Source organism: Scyliorhinus torazame, chromosome 5 (assembly GCF_047496885.1).
Source record: "Scyliorhinus torazame isolate Kashiwa2021f chromosome 5, sScyTor2.1, whole genome shotgun sequence".
In the NCBI taxonomy this organism is placed as follows: Eukaryota; Metazoa; Chordata; class Chondrichthyes; order Carcharhiniformes; family Scyliorhinidae; genus Scyliorhinus; species Scyliorhinus torazame.
Window position 1 is genome coordinate 4,410,619 of NC_092711.1, and position 18,460 is coordinate 4,429,078.

Consider the following 18,460-nt stretch of genomic DNA (forward strand, 5'->3'; position numbering starts at 1 on the left):
AGTGTATAACTGAAAAGTTTCCCCCCGCCATGTTAGTAGGTCAGGCGGTCCTTAATTCTCTGAGTCTGTTAGTCTGTTTAGTCTGTTGGTCTGTTAGTCTGTTCGTCTGTCTGTTTAGTCAGTCTGTCTTTGTAGTGATGTAGTGTTTTTGACTTTGAGTTTGAGTTTAGCTGCAGTTTAGCTCTCCCTCTCTCTCTTCATGTTTCATTGTCAGATTTTGATCCTTTTAAAAGTTACTTTCGAGCTGTCTGCCTAAGCAAAAAGATAATGTCTGTAATTCTCTGAAAGCTTCAAATTGTCCACGAATTGCCTTTTAAATGACTTTCAAATTGTAATCAATAGAAGAAAAATAAAATAATTCCTTTTGGCACCCGAGAAGTTTTAACTGCAAATTTCTACTGAGTCCCAGTATTCGCAAAGTGCTTCTGGTAACCGAATAGTAGGAATACTATAAATTCCTTCAACTTTACACAGTCGAATAATAGTAGGAATCCAACAACTTGGCGTAGTCCAAAAATATTACAGATTCTTTCAACTTGTCGTAGTTTGGCAGGATAAGATCCTTCAAAGAAGATTCCTTCACTAAGCAAAAAGATAATGGGGGGGATTCTCCGCAATCGGTGCGATGTCCGCCGACCTGCGCCAAAAACGGCGCAAATCAGTCCGGCATTGCGCCGCCCCAAAGGTGCGGAATTCTCCGCATCTTGAGATCCCGAGCCCTCACCTTGAGGGGCTAGGCCCGCGCCGGACTGATTTCCGCCCCTGATATGTCAGGAATAAAAGAATGACTAGGATAAGTGTACGGCCAGTCAAGGACAGTAGTGGGAAGTTGTGCTTGGAGTCCGAGGAGATAGGAGAGGTGCAAAATGAATATTTTTCGTCGGTATTCACACAGGAAAAAGACAATGTTGTTGAGGAGAATATTGTAATTCTGGCTACTAGACTAGAAGGGCTTGAGGTTCATAAGGAGGAGGTGATAGCAATTCTGGAAAGTGTGAAAATAGATAAGTCACCTGGGCCGGATGGGATTTATCCTAGGATTCTCTGGGAAGCTAGGGAGGAGATTGCTGAGCCTTTGGCCTTAATCTTTAAGTCATCTTTGTCTCCAGGAGTAGTGCCAGAAGACTGGGGGATAGCAAATGTTGTCCCCTTGTTCAAGAAGGGGAGTAGAGATAACCCCGGTAACTATAGACCAGTGAGCCTTACTTCTGTTGTGGGAAAAATCTTGGAAAGGTTTATAAGAGATAGGATGTATAATCATCTGGAAAGGAATAATTTGATTAGAGATAGTCAACACGGTTTTGTGAAAGGTAGGTCGTGCCTCACAAACCTTATAGAGTTCTTTGAGAAGGTGACCAAACAGGTGGATGAGGGTAAAGCAGTTAATGTGGCGTATATGGATTTCAGTAAAGCGTTTGATAAGGTTCCCAATGGTAGGCTACTGCAGAAAATACGGAGGCATGGGATTCAGGGTGATTTAGCAGTTTGGATCAGAAATTGGCTAGCTGGAAGAAGACAAAGGGTGGTGGTTGATGGAAATGTTCAGACTGGAGTCCAGTTACTAGTGGTGTACCACAACGATCTGTTTTGGGGCCACTGCTGTTTGTCTTTTTTATAAATGACCTGGAGGAGGGCGTAGAAGGATGGATGAGTAAATTTGCAGATGACACTAAAGTCGGTGGAGTTGTGGACATTGCGGAAGGATGTTACAAGTTACAGAGGGACATAGATAAGCTGCAGCGCTGGGCTGAGAGGTGGCAAATGGAGTTTAATGCAGAAAAGTGTGAGGTGATTCATTTTGGAAGGGATAACAGGAAGACTGCGTACTGGGCTAATGGTAAGATTCTTGGCAATGTGGATGAGCAGAGAGATCTCGGTGTCCATGTACATAGATCCCTGAAAGTTGCCACCCAGGTTGAGAGGGTTGTTGAGAAGGCGTTACGGTGTGTTAGCTTTTATTGGTAGAGGGATTGAGTTTAGGAGCCATGAGGTCATGTTGCAGCTATACAACACTCTGGTGCGGCCGCATTTGGAGTATTGCGTGCAATTCTAGTCACTGCATTATAGGAAGGATGTGGAAGCATTGGAAAGGGTGCAGAGGAGATTTACCAGAATGTTGCCTGGTATGGAGGGAAGATCTCATGAGGAAAGGCTGAGGGACTTGAGGCTGTTTTCATTATAGAGAAGAAGAAGGTTAAGAGGTGACTTAATTGAGGCGTACAAGATGATCAGAGGATTGGATAGGGTGGACAGTGAGAGCCTTTTTCCTCGGATGGTGATGTCTAGCACGAGGGGACATACCTTTAAATTGAGGGGAGATAGATATAGGACAGATGTCAGAGGTAGGTTCTTTACTCAGAGAGTAGTAAGGGCGTGGAATGCTCTGCCTGCAACAGTAGTGGACTCGCCAACACTAAGGGCATTCAAATGGTCATTGGATAGACATATGGACAATAAGGGAATAGTGTAGATGGGCTTTAGAGTGGTTTCACAGGTCGGCGCAACTTCGAGGGCCAAAGGGCCTGTACTGCGCTGTCATGTTCTATGTTCTATGTTCTAAAAACAACTTCTTCCCCACTGTCACCAGATTCCTAAATGACCCTCTTATGGCCTCATTAACCTCAATGACCTCATTAACACTACACCCTGTATGCTTCATCCGATGCCAGTGCTTATGTAGTTACATTGTGTACCTTGTGTTGTCCTATTATGTATTTTCTTTTATTCCCTTTTCTTCCCATGTACTTAATGATCTGTTGAGCTGCTCGCAGAAAAATACTTTTCACTGTACCTCGGTACACGTGACAATAAACAAATTCAATCCAATACTCTCGCTGTGGCCTAACCAATGTATTATGTTCCAGCATAACCTGCCTGCTCTTAAACTCTATGCCTCGGCTAATATATCATAGGCCTTCTTAACCATGGTATCGACCTGCTCTGCTACCTTAAGGGACGAGTGTACATGCATACCAAGGTCCCTCTGATCCTTGGTACGTCCCACAGTCCTGCCGTTTATCCTGTATTCCCTCACCTTGTTTCTCCTGCCCAAGTGCATCGCCTCACACTTATCCCGGATTGAACTGCATTTGCCGCTGATCAGCCCACCTGACCAGCCCAGTCTATATCCTTCTGTAATCGAAGACCACTCCACCCATTTTCCTATCACCAATAGTGATTGAACACGATGGCTCTGGAAGGTGCTCAGCATTTTCTTCAGGTGGAAGATCTATCTTTGGTTTATGTAAAAGCGCTTCGCCGAGAAATGTTAGTCGGATTGGTAGTTGCATCAGAGATGGACGTACCAGCTGGAGCGAAGAAATTGGAGGTAGTTGCTCAACATTTAAATTTTTCAAAAATGCAAAGAACACGGCCCGGGTCAGTGAAATCGGCTAAAATCCGGTTACAAATGAAACAAATGGAGACAGAGCAAAAAGGAACGGAGATGGAAATGAGGAGGTTGGAATTCGAGAGAGAGAGTGGAAAAAAACAAAAGAGGGAGAGTTCCGGATTGGGGAACTGGAAATTAGTGGGGGCAGGGGCTTAATCCTAGAATGGAACCCAGTGACGATGTGATTAAAAGTATACCGACCCTCCCAAAGTTTGAGGAGAAAGAGGTAGAAACCTTTTTTATGTCATTTGAAAAAATAGCAACTCAAATGCACTGGCCAAGAGAAAAGTGGTAATTGCTCCTTAGGTAGAGGGGGGGGGGGGCTTAATCTTAGAATGGAACCCAGTGACGATATGATTAAAATTATACCGACCCTCCGAAAGTTTGAGGAGAAAGGGGTAGAAACCTTTTTTATGTCATTTGAAAAAATAGCAACTCAAATGCACTGGCCAAGAGAAAAGTGGACATTGCTCCTAAAGTAGAGGGGTGGGGGGGGGGGTGGGGGGGCGGCTTAATCCTAGAACTGAATCCGGTGGCGATATGTTTAAATTTATACAGGCCCTTCCAAACTTTGAAGAGAAAGAGGTAGAAACCTTTTTTATGTCATTTGAAAAAATAGCAACTCAAACGCAGTGGCCAAGGGAAGAGTAGACATTACTGATGGTGCGGGCATGGGGAGCTTAATGCTTTGCTGTCAGAGCGGCAATCTCAGAATTATGATCAGGTGAAAAAGGCTATTCTGCCTGCATACGAATTTCTTCCCCAAGCAGAGAGGCAAACATTTTGGAATCTAAGGAGGCAGCCAGGACAGATCTATGCCGTATTTCAAAGTGTTCAGCAGAACAATTTTGATAGATGGGTACGAGCATTGGGGGTTGCAACGAAAGGCCCCCAACCTACTCAGCTTTTCCTCCTGGGACCACGCCCCGTGAAGTTCGGGTGAAACATCCCTGCCGTACGTCCCCATTCTCCAGCCCTCTTTATGATAAAGGACATCACTGTGTTTGTCTTCCCGTTTTCCGCACCAGGACTCCCAGATCTCTCTGCAATGCGGAGTTCCTGCCAAAAAACGGACAACCTCACAATTTACCCCACTTGGCAACGTTTTGCCCATGCGGGTCACATTACCTGCCCGTGTCCCTCGACAGATTCCCCAGTGGTCTGCATGAGTGGGAGGGCCCATGGGTTATACAAAGAACAAAGAACAAAGAAAAGTACAGCACTGGAACAGGCCCTTCGGCCCTCTAAGCCCCTGCCGACCATGCTGCCCGACTAAACTACAATCTTCTACACTTCCTGGGTCCGTATCCCTATAATCCCATCCTATTCATGTATTTGTCAAGATGCCCCTTAAATGTCACTATCGTCCCTGCTTCCACCACCTCCTCCGGTAGCGAGTTCCAGGCACCCACTACCCTCTGTGTAAAAAAACTTACCTCGTACATCCCCTCTAAACCTTGTCCCTCGCACCTTAAACCTATGCCCCCTAGTAATTGGCCCCTCTACCCCAGGAAAAAGCCTCTGACTATCCACTCTGTCTATGCCCCTCATAATTTTGTAGACCTCTATCAGGTCGCCCCTCAACCTCCTTCGTTCCAGTGAGAACAAACCGAGTTTATTCAACCGCTCCGCATAGCTAATGCCCTCCATACCAGGCAGCATCCTGGTAAACCTCTTCTGCACCCTCTCTAAAGCCTCCACATCCTTTTGGTAGTGTGACAACCAGAATTGAACACTACTCCAAGTGTGGCCTAACTAAGATTCTATACAGCTGCAACATGACTTGCCAATTCTTATACTCAATGCCCCGGCCAATGAAGGCAAGCATGCCGTATGCCTTCTTGACTACCTTCTCCACCTGTGTTGCCCCTTTCAGTGACCTGTGGACCTGTACTCCTAGATCTCTCTGACTTTCAATACTCTTGAGGGTTCTACCATTCACTGTATACCTGCATTAGACCTTCCAAAATGCATTACCTCACATTTGTCCGGATTAAACTCCATCTGCCATCTCTCCGCCCAAGTCTCCAAACAATCTAAATCCTGCTGTATCCTCAGACAGTCCTCATTGCTATCCGCAATTCCACCAACCTTTGTGTCGTCTGCAAACTTACTAATCAGACCAGTTACATTTTCCTCCAAATCATTTATATATATTACAAACAGCAAAGGTCCCAGCACATGAGGAAAGTGTTGGGGGGGGGTCATGGGTCAGGGCGGGGGTCACAATTCATGACCAATGCTTAACTGTGAAGGTCAGGAGGGGTCAAAAATGCCCATGCCATTCCCCAGTCATGGGGTCATGGGACTCGAGGTCAGACGCGATTTGACGTATAGTATCAGGGCAAGAGCCTTGACCCCAGTTAGAAATGGGAGGGGGTGGCAGATGGTATGAACCCCGACCCCCCTCCCGAACCAATGAGGTTCAAGTGGCACCAACGCAGAGATGGATCAGCAGCGAGATTCGAGGGGCAAATATATACCCCCCGCCCCCCCTCCCCCCCCAACCCAAGGCCTGCAACATCCCCACGTAGTAACTCAAATGCACTGGCCAAAAGAAAAGTGGACATTGCTCCTAAAGTAGAGGAGGTGGCTTAATCCTAAAATGGAACCCAGTGGTGATATGTTTAAATTTATACAGGCCCTTCCAAAATTTGAAGAGAAAGAGGTAGAAACCTTTTTTATGTCATTTGAGAAAATAGCAACTCAAATGGACTGGCCAACGGAAAAGTGGATATTATTCCTGCGGGGTAAACTGATGGTGCGGGTACCCTGACAACACGCCTGCCAACGGGGTGAAACTGGTCATGAACTCCGACTCACTTACCAACATCGTCCTGCGGTGATCAAACGCGGAGCCGCGTAAGCGGGAGTGGCAGAAGGTGACGGCCCCGGCGATCGGCCGGCCATTCTGATCCAGCTTGCAGTAAGCAGCGTAGGCGATCACGGAACGCTGAGGGGGGGGGGGAAGAGGAGAGGTCAGAGGTGACTCCGAGAGAGAGGAGGGGCGGAGGATCGGGAGTGAGAGGGGAGGGGATTGGGAGTGAGAAAGGGGAGGGGATCGGGAGTGAGAGAGGGGAGGGGATCGGGAGTGAGAGAGGTGAGGGGATCGGGAGTGAGAGAGGACAGAGGATCGTGAATGAGAAAGGAGAGGGGATCAGGAGTGAGAGAGGAGAGGGGATCGGGAGTGAAGGGGATCGGGAGTGAGTGAGGTGAGGGGATCGGGAGTGAGTGAAATTAGTGGAGAGCTGCCAGAAAGTAGAGTGGGTGCTTAATCCTTGAATGGAACCCAGTCACTATCTGTAAAAAATTTATACCGACCCTCCCAAAATTTGAAGGGAAAGTGCAAGAAACCTTTTTTATGTCATTTGAAAAAATAGCAACTCAAATGCACTGGACAAAAAAAAGTGGACATTGCTCCTAAAGTAGAGGAGAGGGGATTGGGAGTGAGAGAGGAGAGGGAACCGGGCGTGAGAGAGGATAGGAGAGGGGACCGGGCATGAGAGATGATAGGGGATTGGGAGTGAGAGAGGTGAGGGGATCGGGAGTGAGAGAGGGGAGGGGATTGGGAGTGAGAGAGGGGAGAGGATCAGGAGTGAGAGAGGAGAGAGGAGAGGGGATCGGGAGGGAAAGAGGAGAGGGGATCGGGAGAGAGAAAGGAGAGGTGATCAGGAGTGAGAGAGGAGAGGGGATTGGGAGTGAAGGAGGAGAGGGGATCGGTAGTGAGGGAGGAAAGGGGATCGGGAGTGAGGGAGATCGGGAGTGAGAGAGGAGAGGGAACTGGGCGTGAGAGAGGAGAGGGGATCGGGAGGGAAAGAGAGGGAACCGGGCGTGAGAGAGGAGAGGGGATTGGGAGTGAGAGAGGGGAGAGGATCAGGAGTGAGAGAGGAGAGGGGATTGGGAGTGAAGGAGGAGAGTGGATCGGGAATGAGGGAGAAAAGGGGATCGGGAGTGGGGGAGATCAGGAGTGAGAGAGGAGAGGTGATCGGGAGTAAGAGAGGAGAGGGGATTGGGAATGACAGAGGAGAGGGGATCGGGAGTGGTGAAATTATGGGGAGTTGCCAGAAAGCAGAGGCGGTGCTTAATCCGAGAATGGAACCCAGTGACGTCATATTTAAATTTATACCGGCATCCCAAAATTTGAAGAGAAAGTGGTAGAAACCTTTTTTATGTCATTTGAAAAAATAGCAACTCAAATGCACTGGAAAGAAAAAAGTGGACATTGCTCCTAAGGTAGAGGAGAGGGATGGGGAGTGAGAGACGTGAGCTGTTCGGGAGTGAGAGAGGAGAAGGGATCGGGAGTGAGAGAGGAGAAGGGATCGGGAGTCAGAGAGGAGAGGGAATCGGGAGTGAGGGAGGAGAGGGGATCAGGAATGAGAGAGGAGAGGGGATTGGGAGTGAGTGAAATTAGTGGGGAGCTACCAGAAAGTAGAGGGGGTGCTTAATCCTTGAATGGAACCCAGTCACGATCCGTTAAAATTTATACCGACCCTCCCAAAATTTGAAGAGAAAGAGGTAGAAACCTTTTTTATGTCATTTTAAAAAATAGCAGCTCAAATGCATTGGCCATGAGAAAAGTGGACATTGCTGCTAAAGTAGAGGAGAGGGGATAGGGGGTGTGAGAGGAGAGGAGATAGCGAGTGAGAGAGGAGAGGCGATTGGGAGTGAGAGAGGAGAGAGGATCGGGAGTGAGAGAGGAGAGGGTATCGGGAGTGAGAGGAGAGGGGAACGTGAGTGAGAGAGGAGAGGGGATCACGAATGAGAGAGGAGAGAGGATCGGGAGTGAGAGAGGAGAGGGGATCGGGAGTAATGGAGGAGAGGGGATCAGGAGTGAGAGAGGAGAGGGGATAGGGAGTGAGAAAGGAGAGGGGATCATGAATGAGAGAGGAGAGAGGATTGGGAGTGAGATAGGAGAGGGTATCGGGAGTGAGAGGAGAGGAGAACGTGAGTGAGAGAGGAGAGGGGATCACGAATGAGAGAGGAGAGGGGATCGGGAGTGAGAGAGGAGAGGGGATCGGGAGTGATGAAGGAGAGGGGATCGGGAGTGAGAGAGGAGAGGGGATCGGGAGAGATGGAGGAGAGGGGATCAGGAGTGAGAGAGGAGAGGGGATAGGGAGTGAGAAAGGAGAGGGGATCATGAATGAGAGAGGAGAGAGGATCGGGAGTGAGAGAGGAGAGGGTATCGGGAGTGAGAGGAGAGGAGAACGTGAGTGAGAGAGGAGAGGGGATCACGAATGAGAGAGGAGAGGGGATTGGGAGTGAGAGAGGAGAGGGGATCGGGAGTGATGGAGGAGAGGGGATCGGCAGTGAGAGAGGAGAGGGGATCGGGAGAGATGGAGGAGAGGGGATCGGGAGTGAGAGAGGAGAGGGGATAGGGAGTGAGAGATGAGAGGAGATGGGGAATGAGAGTGAAATTAGTGGGGAGGTGCCAGAAAGCAGACGGGGTGCTTAATCCCAGAATGGAACCCAGTCACATTATATTTAAATTTATACCGACTCTCCCAAAATTTGAACAGAAATAGGTAGATACCTTTTTTATGTCATTTGAAAAAATAGCATCTCTAATGTACTGGCTAAGAGAAAAATGGACATTGCTCCTAAAGTAGAGGAGAGGGGATGGGGACTGAGAGAGGAGAAGGGATCGGAAGTGAGAGAGAAGCGAAATTCGGGAGTGAGAGAGGAGGGGATCAGGAGTGAGAGAGGAGAGGGGAGCGGGAGTGAAAGAGGAGGGGGGATCGGGAGTGAGAGTGGGAGAGGGATATTCTAGCGATATATGAATCCCTCGATTAAACTCCAATCTGGAACTCACCCCCGAGTATCTGTTATTCTATATATAAACCAACCCAAACCCCTCGATTAGATTCCAGTCTGTAACTCACTCCCGGGTATCTGTTATTCTATATATAAACCACCCCGAACACCTCGATTAGATTCCAGTCTGTAACTCACTCCCGGGTATCTCTTATTCTATATATAAACCACCGCGAACCCCTCGATTAGATTCCAGTCTGTAACTCACTCCCGGATATTTGTTATTCGATATATTAACCACCCCAAACCCCTCGATTAGATTCCAGTCTGTAACTCACTCCCTGGTATCTGTTATTCTATATATAAACCACCCCGATTCCCTCGATTAGATTCCAGTCTGTAACTCACTCCCGGGTATCTGTTGTTCGATATATTAACCACCACAAACCCCTCGATTCGATTCCAGTCTGTAACTCACTCCTGGGTATCTGTTACTCCATATATAAACCACACCGAACCCCTCGGTTAGATTCCAGTCTGTAACTCTCTCCCGGGTATCTGTTATTCTACATCTCAACCACCCCGAACACCTCGATTAGATTCCAGTCTGTAAGTCACTCACGGGTGTCTGTTATTCTATATATAAACCACCGCGAACCAGTCTATTAGATTCCAGTCTGTAACTCACTCCCTGGTATCTGTTATTCTATATATAAACCACCCCGATTCCCTCGATTAGATTCCAGTCTGTAACTCACTCCCGGGTATCTGTTGTTCGATATATTAACCACCCCAAACCCCTCGATTCGATTCCAGTCTGTAACTCACTCCTGGGTATCTGTTACTCCATATATAAACCACCCCGAACCCCTCGATTAGATTCCAGTCTGTAACTCACTCCCGGGTATCTGTTATTCTATATATACACCACCCCGAACCCCTCGATTAGATTCCAGTCTGTAACTCACTCCCGGGTATCTGTTATTCTATATATAAACCATCCCGAGCTCCTCGATTAGATTCCAGTCTGTAACTCACTCCCGGGTATCTATTATTCTATATATTAACCACCCCGAACCCCTCGATTAGATTCCAGTCTGTAACTCACTCCCGGGTATCTGTTATTCTATATATAAAGCACCCCGAACCCCTCGATTAGATTCCAGTCTGTAACTCACTCCCGGGTATCTGTTATTCTATATATAAACCACCCCAAACCCCTCGATTAGATTCCAGTCTGTAACTCACTCCCGGGTATCTGTTATTCTATATATAAACCACCCTGAATCCCTGGATTAGATTCAAGTCTGTATCTCACTCCCGGGTATCTGTTATTCTCTATATAAACCACCCCAAACCCCTCGATTAGATTCCAGTCTGTAACTCACTCCCGGGTTTCTGTTATTCTATATATAAACCACCTCAAACCCCTCGATTAGATTCCAGCCTGTAACTCACTCCCGGGAATCTGTTATTCTATATATAAATCACCCCGAACCCCTCGATTAGATTCCAGCCTGTAACTCACTCCCCGGTATCTGTTATTCTATATCTCAAACACCCCGAACACCTCGATTAGATTCCAGTCTGTAACTCACTCACGGGTATCTGTTATTCAAAATATAAACCACCCTGAACCCCTCGATTAGATTCCAGTCTGTAACTCACTCCCGGGTATCTATTATTCTATATATAAACCACCCCGAACCACTAGATTAAATTCAAGTCTGTACTCACTCCCGGGTATCTGTTATTCTATATATAAACCAAACTGAACACCTCGATTAGATTCCAGTCTGTATCTCACTCCCGGGTATCTATTATTCTATATATAAACCACCCCGAACCACTAGATTAAATTCCAGTCTGTAACTCACTCCTGGGTATCTGTTATTCTATATATAAACCACCCTGAAACCCTCGATTAGATTCCAGTCTGTAACTCTCTCCCGGGTATCTGTTATTCTATATATAAACCAAACTGAACACCTCGATTAGATTCCAGTCTGTAACTCACTCCCGGGTATCTGTTATTCTATATATAATTCACCCCGAACCCCTCGATTCGATTCCAGTCTGTAACTCACTCCCGGGTACCTGTTATTATATATATAAACCACACCGGACCCCTCGATTAGATTCTAGTCTGTAACTCACTCCAGGGTATCTGTTATTCTATATATAAACCACCCCGAACCCCACGATTAGATTCCAGTCTGTAACTCACTCCCGGGTATCTGTTATTCTATATATAAACCACCCCGAACCCCGCGATTAGATTGCAGTCTGTAACTCTCTCCCGGGTATCTGTTATTCTCTATATAAACCATCCCAAACCCCTCGATTAGATTCCAGTCTGTAACTCACTCCCGGGTATCTGTTATTCTATATATAAACCACCCCGAACCCATCGATTAGATTCCAGTCTGTAACTCTCTCCCGGGTATCTGTTATTCGATATATTTACCACCCCAAACCCCTCGATTCGATTCCAGTCTGTAACTCACTCCCGGGTATCTGTTACTCTATATATAAACCACACCGAACCCCTCGATTAGATTCCAGTCTGTAACTCACTCCCGGGTATCTGTTATTCTATATATAAACCACACCGAACCCCTCGATTAGATTCCAGTCTGTAACTCACTCACGGGTATCTGTTATTCTATATATAAACCACCCCGAACCCCTCGATTAGATTCCAGTCTGTAACTCACTCCCGGGTGTCTGTTATTCTGTATATAAACCACCGCGAACCCCTCTATTAGATTCCAGTCTGTAACTCACTCCCGGGTATCTGTTATTCTATATATAAACCACTCCGAACCCCTCGATTAGATTCCAGTCTGTAACTCACTCCCGCATATCTGTTATTCTATATATAAACCTCCCGAACCACTCGATTAGATTCCAGTCTGTAACTCACTCCCGGGTATCTGTTATTCTGTATATAAACCACACTGAACCCCTCGATTAGATTCCAGTCTGTAACTCACTCCCGGGTATCTGTTATTCTATATGTAAACCACCCTGAACCCCTCGATTAGATTCCAGTCTGTAATTCACTCTCAGGTATCTGTTATTCTATATATAAACCACCTCGAACCCCTCGATTAGATTCCAGTCTGTAACTCACTCTCGGGTATCTGTTATTCTATATATAAACCACCCCGAGTCCCTCGATTAAATTCCAGTCCGTAACTCACTCCCGGGTATCTGTTATTCTCTATATAAACCACCCCAAACCTCTCAATTAGATTCCAGTCTGTAACTCACTCCCGGGATTCTGTTATTTATGTATAAACCACCCTGAACCCCTCGATTAGATTCCGATCTGTAACTCACTCCCGGGTATCTATTATTCTATATATAAACCAACCCGAACCCCTCGATTAGATTCCAGTCTGTAACTCACTCCCCGGCATTTGTTATTCTATATACAAACAATCCGATCCACTTGATTAGATTCCAGTCTGTAACTCACTCCCGGGTATCTGTTATTCTGTATATAAACCACCCCGAACCCCTCGATTAGATTCCAGACTGTAACTCACTCCCGGGTATCTGTTATTCTATATATAAACCAGCCCGAACCCCTCGATTAGATTCCAGTCTGTAACTCACTCCCGGGTATCTGTTATTCTATATATAAACCACCCCGAACCCCTCGATTAGATTCCAGTCTGTAACTCACTCCCGGGTATCTGTTATTCTGTATATAAACCACCCTGAACGCATCAATAAGATTCCAGTCTGTAACTCACTCCCGGGTATCTGTTATTCCATCTAAACCATCCCAAACTCCTTGATTAGATTCCATTCTGTCCTCACTCCTGGGTGTCAGCTGTTCTATAATCTTAACCACCCCGAACCCCTCGAATAGATTCCTGTCCGTAACTCACTCCCGGGTATCTGTTATTCTATATATAAACCACCCCGAACCCCTCGATTAGATTCCAGTCTGTAACTCGCTCCCGGGTATCTGTTATTCTATATATACACCACGTCGAATCCCTCGAATAGATTCCAGTCTGTAACTCTCTCCCGGTTATCTGTTATTCTATATATAAACAACCCCAAACCCCTCGATTAGATTCCAGTCTGTAACTCACTCCCGGGTATCTGTTATTCTATATATAAACCACCCCGAACCCGTCGATTAGATTCCAGTCTGTAACTCACTCCCGGGTATCTGTTATTCTATATATAGACCACCCCGAACCCCTCGATTAGATTCCAGTCTGTAACTCCCTCCCGGGTATCTGTTATTCTATATATAAACCACCCCGAACCCCTCGATTAGATTCCAGTCTGTAACTCACTCCCGGGTATCTCTTACTCTATATATAAACCACCCCGAACCCCTCGATTAGATTCCAGTCTGTAACTTACTTCCGGGTATCTGTTATTCTATATATAAACCACCCCGAACCCCTCGATTAGATTCCAGTCTGTAACTTACTCCCGGGTATCTCTTATTCTATATATAAACCACCCCGAACCCCTCGATTAGATTCCAGTCTGTAACTTACTCCCGGGTATCTGTTATTCTATATATAAACCACCCCGAACCCCTCGATTAGATTCCAGTCTGTAACTCACTCCCGGGTATCTGTTATTCTATATGTAAACCACCCTGAACCCCTCGATTAGATTCCAGTCTGTAATTCACTCTCAGGTATCTGTTATTCTATATATAAACCACCTCGAACCCCTCGATTAGATTCCAGTCTGTAACTCACTCTCGGGTATCTGTTATTCTATATATAAACCACCCCGAACCCCTCGATTAAATTCCAGTCTGTAACTCACTCCCGGGTATCTGTTATTCTCTATATAAACTACCCCGAACCCCTCGATTAGATTCCAGTCTGTAACTTACTTCCGGGTATCTGTTATTCTATATATAAACCATCCCGAACCCCTCGAAATAGATTCCAGTCTGTAACTTACTCCCGGGTATCTCTTATTCTATATATAAACCACCCCGAACCCCTCGATTAGATTCCAGTCTGTAACTTACTCCCGGGTATCTGTTATTCTATATATAAACCACCCCGAACCCCTCGATTAGATTCCAGTCTGTAACTCACTCCCGGGTATCTGTTATTCTATATGTAAACCACCCTGAACCCCTCGATTAGATTCCAGTCTGTAATTCACTCTCAGGTATCTGTTATTCTATATATAAACCACCTCGAACCCCTCGATTAGATTCCAGTCTGTAACTCACTCCCGGGTATCTGTTATTCTATATATAAACCACCCTGAACCCCTTGATTAGATTCCGATCTGTAACTCACTCCCGGGTATCTATTATTCTATATATAAACCAACCCGAACCCCTCGATTAGATTCCAGTCTGTAACTCACTCCCCGGCATTTGTTATTCTATATACAAACAATCCGATCCACTTGATTAGATTCCAGTCTGTAACTCACTCCCGGGTATCTGTTATTCTGAATATAAACCACCCCAAACCCCTCGATTAGATTCCAGTCTGGAACTCACTCCCGGGTATCTGTTATTCTATATATAAACCACCCCGAACCCCTCGATTAGATTCCAGTCTGTAACTCACTCCCGGGTATCTGTTATTCTATATATAAACCACCCTGAACGCATCAATAAGATTCCAGTCTGTAACTCACTCCCGGGTATCTGTTATTCCATCTAAACCATCCCAAACTCCTTCATTAGATTCCATTCTGTCCTCACTCCTGGGTGTCAGCTGTTCTATAATCTTAACCACCCCGAACCCCTCGAATAGATTCCTGTCCGTAACTCACTCCCGGGTATCTGTTATTCTATATATACACCACGTCGAATCCCTCGAATAGATTCCAGTCTGTAACTCTCTCCCGGTTATCTGTTATTCTATATATAAACATCCCCAAACCCCTCGATTAGATTCCAGTCTGTAACTCTCTCCCGGTTATCTGTTATTCTATATATAAACCACCCCGAACCCCTCGATTAGATTCCAGTCTGTAACTCACTCCCGGGTATCTGTTATTCTATATATAAACCATCCCAAACCCCTCGATTAGATTCCAGTCATTAACTCACTCCCGGTTATCTGTTATTCTATATATAAACAACCCCAAACCCCTCGATTAGATTCCAGTCTGTAACTCACTCCCGGGTATCTGTTATTCTATATATAGACCACCCCGAACCCCTCGATTAGATTCCAGTCTGTAACTCCCTCCCGGGTATCTGTTATTCTATATATAAGCCACCCCGAACCCCTCGATTAGATTCCAGTCTGTAACTCACTCCCGGGTATCTCTTACTCTATATATAAACCACCCCGAACCCCTCGATTAGATTCCAGTCTGTAACTTACTTCCGGGTATCTGTTATTCTATATATAAACCACCCCGAACCCCTCGATTAGATTCCAGTCTGTAACTTACTCCCGGGTATCTCTTATTCTATATATAAACCACCCCGAACCCCTCGATTAGATTCCTGTCTGCAACTCACTCCTGGGTATCTGTTATTCTATATGTAAACCACCACGAACCCCTCGATTAGATTCCAGTCTGTAACTCACTCCCGGGTATCTGTTATTCTATATATAAACCACCCCGAACCCCTCGATTAGATTCCAGTCTGTAACTCACTCCCGGGTATCTGTTATTCTATATATAAACCATCCCAAACCCCTCGATTAGATTCCAGTCTGTAACTCACTCCCGGGTATCTGTTATTCTACATATAAACCACCCCGAACCCCTCGATTAGATTCCAGTCTGTAACTCACTCCCGAGTATCTATTATTCTATATATAAACCACCCCGAACACCTCGATTAGATTCCAGTCTGTAACTCACTCCCGAGTATCTATTATTCTATATATAAACCACCCCGAACACCTCGATTAGATTCCAGTCTGTAACTCACTCCCGGGTATCTGTTATTCTATTTATTAACCACCCTGAACCCCTCGATTAGATTCCAGTCTGTAACTCACTCCCGGGTATCTGTTACTTCATATATAAACCACCCCGAATCCATCGATGAGATTCCAGTCTGTAACTCACTCCCGGGTATCTGTTTTTCTCTAGAGAAACCTCCCTGAACTCCTCGATTAGATTCCAGTCTGTACCTCACTCCCGGGTATCTGTTATTCTATATATAAACCACCCCGAACCCCTCGATTAGATTCCAGTCTGTAACTCACTCCCGGGTATCTGTTATTCTATATATAAACCACCCCGAACCCCTTGATTAGAATCCAGTCTGTAACTCACTCCCTGGGATCTGTTACTCTTTCTATAAACCACTCCGAACCCCTCGATTAGATTCCAGTCTGTAACTCACTCCCGGGTATCTGTTATTCTATATATAAACCACCGCGAACCCCTCTATTAGATTCCAGACCGTAACTCACTCCCGGGTATCTGTTATTCCATATATAAACCACCCCGAACCCCTCGATTAAATTCCAGTCTGTAACTCACTCCCGGGTATCTGTTATTCTCTTTATAAACCAACCTGAACCCCTCGATTAGATTCCAGTCTGTAACTCACTCCCGGGTATCTGTTATTCTACATATAAACCACCCCAAACCTCTCAATTAGATTCCAGTCTGTAACTGACTCCCGGAATTCTGTTATTTATGTATAAACCACCCTGAACTCCTCGATTAGATTGCAGTCTGTAACTCACTCCCGGGTATCTGTTGTTCTATATATAAACCACCCTGTACCCCTGAATTAAATTCCAGTCTGTAACCCGATCCCGGGTATCTGTTATTCCATATAATGACCAACCCGAACCCCTCGATTAGATTCCAGTCTGTAACTCACTCCCGGGTATCTGTTATTCTATATATAAACCACCCCGAACCCCTCGATTAGATTCCAGTCTGTAACTCACTCCCGGGTATCTGTTATTCTATATATAAACCACCCTGAACGCATCAATAAGATTCCAGTCTGTAACTCACTCCCGGGTATCTGTTATTCCATCTAAACCATCCCAAACTCCTTGATTAGATTCCATTCTGTCCTCACTCCTGGGTGTCAGCTGTTCTATAATCTTAACCACCCCGAACCCCTCGAATAGATTCCTGTCCGTAACTCACTCCCGGGTATCTGTTATTCTATATATAAACCACCCCGAACCCCTCGAATAGATTCCAGTCTGTAACTCTCTCCCGGTTACCTGTTATTCTATATATAAACAACCCCAAACCCCTCGATTAGATTCCAGTCTGTAACTCACTCCCGGGTATCTGTTATTCTATATATAAACAACCCCAAACCCCTCGATTAGATTCCAGTCTGTACCTCACTCCCGGGTATCTGTTATTCTATATATAAACCACCCCGAACCCCTCGATTAGATTCCAGTCTGTAACTCACTCCCGGGTATCTATTATTCTATATATAAACCACCCCAAACCCCTCGATTAGATTCCAGTCTGTAACTCACTCCCGGGTATCTGTTATTCTGTATATAAACCTCCCCAAACCCCTCGATTAGATTCCAGTCTGTAACTCACTCCCGGGTATCTGTTATTCTATATATAAACCACCCCGAACCCCTCGATTAGATTCCAGTCTGTAACTCACTCCCGGGTATCTCTTACTCTATATATAAACCACCCCGAACCCCTCGATTAGATTCCAGTCTGTAACTTACTTCCGGGTATCTGTTATTCTATATATAAACCACCCCGAACCCCTCGATTAGATTCCAGTCTGTAACTTACTCCCGGGTATCTCTTATTCTATATATAAACCACCCCGAACCCCTCGATTAGATTCCAGTCTGTAACTTACTCCCGGGTATCTGTTATTCTATATATAAACCACCCCGAACCCCTCGATAGGTTCCAGTCTGTAACTCACTCCCGGGTATCTGTTATTCTATATATAAACCACCGCGAACCCCTCGATTAGATTCCTGTCTGCAACTCACTCCCGGGTATCTGTTATTCTATATGTAAACCACCCCGAACCCCTCGATTAGATTCCAGTCTGTAACTCACTCCCGGGTATCTGTTATTCTATATATAAACCACCCCGAACCCCTCGATTAGATTCCAGTCTGTAACTCACTCCCGGGTATCTGTTATTCTCTATATAAACCATCCCAAACCCCTCGATTAGATTCCAGTCTGTAACTCACTCCCGGGTATCTGTTATTCTACATATAAACCACCCCGAACCCCTCGATTAGATTCCAGTCTGTAACTCATTCCCGAGTATCTATTATTCTATATATAAACCACCCCGAACACCTCGATTAGATTCCAGTCTGTAACTTACTCCCGGGTATCTGTTATTCTATATATAAACCA

The 18,460-nt window shown here is 45.7% G+C and overlaps 1 protein-coding gene and 1 long non-coding RNA gene across 9 annotated transcripts in view; both read right to left on the reverse strand.

Annotated features, from left to right (window-relative positions):
- LOC140418149 (uncharacterized) overlaps window positions 1–18,460 on the reverse strand; it is a 1,069,702-nt gene that overhangs the window by 722,729 nt on the left and 328,513 nt on the right. The gene's annotated exons all lie outside the window — the stretch shown is intronic.
- Window positions 1–18,460, reverse strand: part of LOC140418147 (ciliated left-right organizer metallopeptidase) — a 170,769-nt gene that overhangs the window by 34,958 nt on the left and 117,351 nt on the right. For all 8 annotated transcript variants that reach the window (XR_011944804.1, XM_072501565.1, XM_072501567.1 and 5 more), the window contains exon 5: window positions 6,219–6,344. Coding sequence is in view for 7 of the 8 variants with exons in the window: in XM_072501565.1 (XP_072357666.1) it covers window positions 6,219–6,344 (126 nt within the window). In the remaining variant the exon portion in view is untranslated. The remainder of the gene's footprint in view (window positions 1–6,218; window positions 6,345–18,460) is intronic.